The 8,406-nt window shown below is 46.1% G+C and overlaps 1 protein-coding gene across 1 annotated transcript; it reads left to right on the top strand.

Annotated features, from left to right (window-relative positions):
- The first annotated feature begins 4,995 nt into the window (after positions 1 to 4,995).
- TMEM70 (transmembrane protein 70) lies at positions 4,996 to 8,001 on the top strand. The gene is made up of 3 exons (XM_048840973.2): positions 4,996 to 5,305; positions 6,283 to 6,394; positions 7,335 to 8,001. The coding sequence occupies exons 1-3, from the start codon at positions 5,057 to 5,059 to the stop codon at positions 7,763 to 7,765; spliced, it is 792 nt and encodes a 263-aa protein (XP_048696930.2). The 5' UTR covers positions 4,996 to 5,056; the 3' UTR covers positions 7,766 to 8,001.
- Positions 8,002 to 8,406: the final 405 nt, after the last annotated feature.

Genomic DNA, 8,406 nt, shown 5'->3' with positions numbered 1-8,406 from the left:
GTCCAGCATTCCTCCCAAAAAATAATCACTGGCTTAAAAAAATTCCCAAGGATTTACATTTGGGTAGGGTGACCAGACAGCAAGTGTGAAAAATCAGGATGGGGGTGGGAGGTAATAGGAGCCTATATAAGAAAAAGATCCAAAAATTGGGACTGTCCCTATAAAATCGGGACTTCTGGTCACCCTACATTTGGGTTCTTTTTATTTGCCATCTGGTTTATCAACCTTTAGGGCTTACATTTTCAATTTTTTTCCTGCAATGGTACAGGGCTAGAAAGTTACTTTTCAAAACAATAATAGCTGAGATTCAGCTCAATCTCCACAGATCAAAGGCTCAAGTTCTTGAACAAGAATATAATGCTCCCTACTCAAGCTTGATAGGAAGGCAACATTGGGCCCATAGAATATGGGGATCATGACAAATGATCTGTGGTGCCCCTAAAATCAAGGTGAAATGCAAGGAGCACCTAGTTATGGACCAGGACTCCATTGTGCTAGACCAGATACAAACACAGAAAAAAAAGGTGATCCTCGCCTCAAGAAGCTTACAATCTAAGTATAAGATGAGACAACAGGTGGATGCAGACAGGCAGGAGAGTACAAGGAAACAATTATTAGCATGATAGGCAGTGATGTCAGCATACGAACAGCCTAATCATTGTCAAGTTTTTTGTAGGCATCATAGCAAAGGAGAGTTTTAAAGAGGGATTTTCAGGAGGATAATAAGGTAGGTTTGCAGCTGTGTATAGGGTGCTCCTCCCAAGTGTGAGGGCAGCTAGGATTGCCAGGTGTCCAGTTTTTGACCGGAACGCCCAGTCGAAAAGGGACTATGGCAGCTTCGGTCAGCACTGCCGACTGGGCCGTCAAAAGTCCAGTCAGTGGTGCAGCGGGGCTAAGGCAGACTCCCTACCTGCCGTGGCTCTGTGAGGCTCCCAGAAGCAGCGGCATGTCCCCTGTCTGGCTCCTACATTTAGGAGCTGTGGCCAATGGGAGCTGCAGGGGTGACACCTGTGGACGGGGCAGCATACAGAGCCACCTGGCCGCACCTCTGCATAGGAGCCAGAGGTGGGTCATGCTGCTGCTTGTGGGAGCTGCTCGAGGTAAGTGCCACCCAGAGCCTGCACCCCTGACCCCTCCCATGCCCCAACCCTCTTCCCCAGCCCTGATCCCCCTCCTGCCCTCCAAACCCCTTGGTTCCAGCCCGGAGCACCCTCCTGCACCCCAAGCTCCTCATCCCCAGCCCCACCCCAGAGCCCGCATAACCTGCCAGAGCCCACAATCCCCCCATTCCCCAATCCCCTACCTCAGTCCTTATCCCCCTCCCACCCTCCAAACCCCTCGGTCCCAGCTTGGAGCACCCTCCTACACCCCAAATCCCTCATCCCCAGCCCCACCCTAGAGCCCGCACCTTCAGCCGGAGACCTTACCCCCCACACACACACCCCACCCCCTGCCTCAGCCTGGACCCCCTCCCACACACTGAACTCTTCATTTCTGGGCCCACCCCAGAGCCTGCACCCCCAGCCAGAGCCCTCACCCCCTCCTGCACCCCAACCCCAATTTCGTGAGCATTCATGGGCCGCCATTCAATTTCCATACCTAGATGTGGCCCTTGGGTCAAAAAGTTTGCCCACCCTTGCCTTAGGCCCTCCTATTTTTAGGCCCTACTGGTCAGGCAGGGGGCGCAGCCAGGGCCAGGGAGGGAGCGAGCTTGCACATATAGCCGTGGAGTGCTCCTGCTAGCAGGAAAGGCAAAGCAGCCCCATGTGGCTTGGAAGGACCTCAGCCAGAAGCCTGCTGCTTCCGCTCCCTCTAGTGTGCGCCTCCCCACGCTGCAGGAACACACTGCCAGGTATCCAGTTAACACTGGTGACTGGACACTAAAAATCCAGTTACCATAGAAACCTGTGCTAGCTGTGGGTGTAGTTTAAGCACGCATTGTCCCCCAGCTCCCCCCACCCCCAATTTCTCCAGAGCTCTGCTTAGCTGTCAGGGAGGGAAGAAGCTCCCTCTGTCCATCTCCCGGGCTGAGGCTGGCAGGTAGCTCCATGACACTGCCTCCTGGGTCCTAGTGCCTGTTACCGTCATCTTCTATGTATGCCGGTCCCATTTCTGGACAACTGGTGTGTGCCTGTGGGGGGCAGAGCAAGGAGGTTGCAGGGGGAAGAGGCAGTACCAGAGTGGTAGGGTGGGAAGCTTGCACAGAACCTGCACACACTCTATCCAGCTCCAGCCAGAACTATTGCCCCTCCCTTGTATAAGGAACGAATTCCCACACATTTGTAGGAAAAACAAAACAAAACATCCCATTCTGGATACTATTACTTTAACATTTACAGTACCTTCCATTGAGGGACTTCAGAATTATGATGCTCCATGTTCAATACTGTATTGAACTATACTAAAAATCTAAGAAATCCATTTTTTTTCTTTGATGTATTTTTCTGTACTGGGATGCATGGGCAACCAAGTTCTTTCCTTATGCTTAGCCTAGTTCCACAGGCCAATGCATCTTTGTACTTTTAAGGGATTGCAAAAGCACTGGAGGAAGCTCAACACACAATGTTGTAGGTTTCTTCCTTCCCTCTCCCTCAAGGATTTTAGCAGGCTGTGGTAGAAAGATTGGCTGAATAGGCTAAAGGTGGGTTCTGTCCATTTGCTGGTTCTCTAGCAGTTCAATCCATCGTAAAAATACCTCACATTTAATTTCTTTTGAGTTTCATCCCAAAAACTTAAAGCTAAATAAATCTGAAGTTAGTCCTCATTTTTCTGTCCCAACTCAAACTAACTTCTTTCCCAAGTGGAAAACGTTGGGTAAGCATGGAACGTGTGTGATTTGAGAAGGTAATGAGAACACAGGCCATTTCCTGCTGACAGTTACACCTGTGTAGCCTTATTGACTTCAGGGAGAACAGATTTTTGCACAATAATAGATTTTGGTCCCTTCTGCTTTTTCACACCTCATATAAGCATCTCATTCACTTTCCTCCCCTAAACTCTGAGCACTTTAAGGAAAAAAAATAAGAAAGGTCTGCTTGATTTACACATGCAAATGAAACAGGAGTCCCTTCATTCTACACTAGCCTTAAACAAACACCAGACCTGATGTAACAAGGGTGTTACTACAGCAGCCTTGGTTGGACGGTTCTTTTGAAAGATCCTTAATGGTTTTTTTAAGATGCTGATTTTCAGTGAAGTCTTTTTGTTCAGGGGGGCAGAGAACACAACAGGGAATAGCTCTGTTTGTCAACTCCTAGTCTTTCAAAAGCTGAAAGGCTTTAGATTAAGTTTGTTTAATGTTCGTACAGTGATTTTGAAGAGCTAACATAGTACAGAAGTGCTAAATATTATGACTGGGCAACCATCTAAAGATCTGTGTCACTTCTAGCTTACCATTTTCTTACAGGAAGCTTAAAACAAACAAATGCAAACTGCAGGACCTGGAGCACACAGAACTCATGCTTAAAAAACCTCATGTCAGAGTTGCTGATCACACATTCTTGAATAGATAATACTTAGTCCTGCCATGAGTGCAGGGGACTGGACTAGATGATCTCTCTTGGTCTCTTCCAGTCCTATGATTCTATGATTCTATGGTATGATTCTATTCTATGATTCTAATTGTGGAAGAGCTTGGTGACAGAATGGCCTGATGTGGTGAATCACTGGAGATTAACTACACAAACTGGGTATTATCCCACAAATAATATTTGGGTTCAATGTGAAAATAGTAATTTATTGCCCTCAGTTAGGGCAACACTGGGAGGCAGCTTTCAGAGCAAGACAGCCTAAAACACAATGCTACCCAATGACAGGTTTCAGAGTAACAGCCATGTTAGTCTGTATCCGCAAAAAGAAAAGGAGGACTTGTGGCACCTTAGAGACTAACAAGCTGTAGCTCACAAAAGCTTATGCTCAAATAAATTTGTTAGTCTCTAAGGTGCCACAAGTCCTCCTTTTCTTAATGCTACCCAATGTAATTTTCCCATTACTACTTCCTCTACTCCAGTGGATTTTACGCCTGAGTGGCTTTCTTTTACATGATAAAAGCTGGCTGCATCCCAGACTGCAGTCAGATTGAGATAGGGTATGTGATGTAGAGTCCATAGCTTGGGGAAAACACCTGCAGGGCTTGGCTTTGCACTGTGCCAAGTGGAGAGCTGAGGGTAGAAGCACAAGGTTGGAAAAGGTGAGCAGGATGGGGAATGTTGCAGTGTTCATCCTCATACAGATGAGCACTCCACTACTTAGGAGGAAGGAGGCCTAAGAGAAGGACAGTTTATCATCCTTCATGCTACCTCTTACTCAGAAGTATCTGTTTGAAGAATTGAGTGTAGTGAGAGTAGAATAAACTTGTTAATTTTACATAAATAAATAATATGTAAATATGTATGTAGAGAAATGTTTGATGACATAATTTTTTTTGCAATGTGTAATTCATAGGTAGGCCCTTCCCTCCCATTAGCCTTAGGCCCCTCATAACCTTAATCCGGCCCTGGTTGTAAATGGGTCCCCCCAATGTGGCTGTAATTGAAATGTAGCTAGCACATTATTAAAGTTCTCCTCTTAATGTTCATAGCACCCGGCTTTCAGACTGTTGGCAAACAGTTGTTGCAAAAATGCATGAGCTCACTGGTTTGACACAAGTGTGAAAACCGTGAGCCCGATCCTGTGCGTTAGTGGGAGTTGAAGTCACACAGCACTTGGCAGGTTTAGCAAAGCTCTTCCCAAATAACCCTGCAGACACTGGGGCTGAGCCTGTACCACTGAGCGAAGAAGCCAACGGGACTGGGTTTGCCACTGGCTTGAAGGGATTCGGATGTCTGCGAGGTGCGGCTGCCTCATTGCAAGGGGAACCAACGCGACAGGGCTGCCGGAGGTCTGGGTTTCTCCCCCTGGAAGCGCTCAGCTCCTGAGGAGAGTTACTATTGGAGGGGGAGAGGCAGCTGGCCCAATCCCCGGCAGCGAGGGAAGCGCCTTGGCTCCTCCCCTTCCTGGCCTACCCCGCTGCGGGGCGCGGGGATCCGCTGAGCGCGGCCGGGACCGGGTGTGGGCGATGCCGCTCCTGGCTGCGGGCGGCTGCCGAGCCCGGGCGCTGGCGTTCTGGCTGCGGAGCGCTGGGCGGTGCGCAGCTGCCGCGCTTCTTGGTCCGCCGGGGAGCCGCGCACCAGCGGCGTGCGGCCCCCGGTGGGCGGCTCTGAACGACTCTCCAAGCGCGTCTAGTGGCGGGGTCCCGACGCAGCCGCTGGCCCGAGGTCCAGGAGCAGTTGGAGCCCTTCCCAGGGCTGAAGGGAGAGTAGAACAGGTGCAGGAGCGTGGGACGCTTTCCTTGTAGCTGGGCTGCGGGCAGGGGTGGAAACCTCCGATCAAATAGCAGAGGGAGCAGCAGGGGTCTTGGCTGAGGAGGCCGACCCAGCGACATCCCCGCCCCCAGTGTACTGGATTAATTTCCTTGTTCCTGAACAGCAAAAGTAAATGCAAAATCTCCCCAATTTGAATCATTTTAAATCTTCACTGTTAATGGTGCGTTTAACAAAGTGTTTGCTGGTGGATAAGATTAAAGGGACAGAGTAGAGAATGTAAAATGTGTGAAAGATAAGGTGTGTCCAGTTACTGCTGTCCATCTACCTAGGTGCTTGTCAATACAAGCACCTAGGTAGATGGACAGCAGTATAGCCAACCCCAAGTGTTTGGAACTCAGGAATCAGGCCCCCTAAATCATACAAGATTAGCTTAAAAATAACAAATTTTTAAAAAACAGAATCTGGGTTTGTTTTTTTTAACTTTCTGAGTTCACATTCTTTTTCTTTGTAACCATGTGGGCTAGAAATTTTCTTTTAAATGAAATATGAGGTTCTCGTTTAATGGCAGGACTCAGGAGCTGGGGATTCAAGTAAACCATGACATTTTATCACAACTCACACAGTATTTGAAGAGCTGGCAGTGCTGAGGATTGATAGATGGGTGACCAGAGACTTGCAATGAGCTTGGAATGTGTGGCCTTCTGTCTGTATACAGTGCACCACTGAAATGTCTAGGGACGAAGGGTTTTATGGCTGCATATCCCATTTCTAATCCCCTGAATCATTAAATCCTCTGTTTCCTAACATTTACAAATTAATTTAATTTACTGATATCTATTAAATTCTTGAGTTTAGTTGTAATGTAATTAATTTTTAGCCTCTATCCTGTTATAGATTCAACATCTACATCAGGAGAAATCTGAAATGTATGTATACGATGCTAATGCTTTATTTGCTATGTGCTGCTTTCATCCTGTAGATCATATTTTCTCGTGTGGCATCTGTTCGCTGCTTCAGCACCTCCTCCTTTCATGGGCAACCAGAAGATGGAAGACTAGTTTACACTGGGAATCTGGCAAAGACAGTGTTGGGTATGTGATTGAAATTGAAATGTATTGTTTGATTTATCTATACTTAAACATGTCTTTAAAACATAGTTTGCTGTTGGGAATGGAGCCCTCCTGTTTCTTCAGATCTGCACGAAGGGCCAGCTTGTGGTCCCCTATATAGTCATATAACCAACCCTAAAGGTTCAAATAAAATCAGTCAGATTCTAAAAAATCACAAGATATGTTCAAAAGTGAGCCACACTCTAAAAAAGAACCATGAGATTGCCACCCCCCACCCCCAGCCCGCACTATGAACTCCTCATTTCTGGTCCCACCCCAGAACCCTCACCCCCTCCCGCACCCCTGTCCCCACCGGGTGAAAATGAGTGAGTGAGGGTGAGGAGAACGAACAACCGGGGGTGGTGGTGGAGTGAGCAGTGAGCGGGGCCTCGGAGAAGAGGTGGGGCTGGGAGTGTGACAAGGGTGTTTGGTTTTGTGCGAGTAGAAAGTTGGCAACCCTAAGTAGCGCAGTAGTGAAGACAAGCCCTAAATTCAGTCCTCTGTGAACAAAGTACATTTATTCCCTCCCAGCTAAACTTAATGGAAATATTACTCTTCTCTAGCAATATACAATATTTGATAGTTATAGCTGAGTTCATAATACCTATACTTTTGCATAAGCAGTCACTACGCTACCAAGATTTAACTTGTTACTTTGTGAAATGTTTTGATAACTAGAATATTAAAGGTGTTTCATAAGACCTAACTTTTAGTTTATTAACCATAGAGAAGGAGAAGGGCTGAGGGCTTTGATTTCCACATGATGACTTCAGAAGTTCCACGATAAGAAGGGATTAACTGGATCATCATTTAATTTAGCAATTGAAGTAAAGCAGTGGGTATATGAGAACAATGCGTATAAAGGACTGTAGGGGTAACTTTGATCATAAACATTAACCTATGATTTTCATCTCTTATACAGGTGTGAAGTTTTTCTCTTACTCTACGAGCATATTTAGCTTTTGCATGATGCCCTACATCATCTTCAAAACTGGCATTGGAGTTGAAAGTGTGATTTTACAAACTGCCTTTTACAGCATTGTAGGATTCTTTACCTTTATAACACCAGTTACCCTGCATCTACTTACAAAGGGCTATGTGGTTCGACTGTATCATAAGGCTGAGACGGACACATACACAGCCATTACATATAATGCTATTTTGGCAGAAAAAAGAACTGTGTTCCATCAGAGGGATGTCAAGGTTCCAGACATCAGCAAGATGTTTACAACATTTTATGCCAAAACTAAATCAATGCTTGTTAATCCAATGCTTTTCACATATCCACAGGACTATAACCATCTCATGGGCTATGACAAACCTTTTTATTTTGACTTAGAGGAACAAAAATAATCCAGTGAAAGCAAATAGAATTAGATGATAGAGTGCAGATGACTGTCTTTTTTAGTATTTGTCTAGTGCATCATTTCTAAAACCACGCACAATTCTATAACGCGTCCATAAGTGTCAGCTAATTTAGAGTTTCTTTATCATATTTCAGAATGTATAGAAACCTGAAGCTTTTTTAATTTCAAACAATCTGAAGTCTCCTCAGATTTAAAATTAAAATAGATGCTTATTTTGTCTCAGTTTGATTTCTGCTGTTACAGTAATGAAGAGAAGGAAAATGGATTTGATTTGAGTTTTATGCTGCAAGCTCCCTAATACAGTATTTTAAAGGAACCATGCCTTAAAAAAAGCAACATTGACTAATCAAATAGACGAATAAGAATTTTGAAGCCCCAAAAAAGGGTCTGTGTCTTAAAAAGTGAAAGGGCCAGATTTTTTGGCTTGTCTTGTTCAGATGATTTAAAGCAGGGGTGGGAGCTGTAGGGACGGGGCAGCACACCGAACCGCCTGGCTGCGCCTTCATGTAGGACCCGGAGGGGGGACATGCCACCGCTTCTGGGAGCTGCTTGACGTAAGCGCTACTGCTTGAGGTAACCCCTGAGCCCCTCCTACGCTCCAACCCACTGCCCTAGCTCTGATTCACC

The sequence above is a fragment of the Caretta caretta genome, chromosome 2 (genome assembly GCF_965140235.1).
Source record: "Caretta caretta isolate rCarCar2 chromosome 2, rCarCar1.hap1, whole genome shotgun sequence".
In the NCBI taxonomy this organism is placed as follows: Eukaryota; Metazoa; Chordata; order Testudines; family Cheloniidae; genus Caretta; species Caretta caretta.
The sequence above is the reverse complement of the archived record's forward strand: the minus strand, read 5'-3'. Positions and strand labels throughout refer to the sequence as shown.

Coding starts and splice junctions, on each gene's coding strand:
- TMEM70 (XM_048840973.2), top strand. CDS start 5,057: ATGCCGCTCCTGGCTGCGGGCGGCTGCCGAGCCCGGGCGCTGGCGTTC. Junction 5,306..6,282: donor CTGAAGGGAGAGTAGAACAG/GTGCAGGAGCGT, acceptor TTCATCCTGTAG/ATCATATTTTCTCGTGTGGC. Junction 6,395..7,334: donor TCTGGCAAAGACAGTGTTGG/GTATGTGATTGA, acceptor TCTCTTATACAG/GTGTGAAGTTTTTCTCTTAC.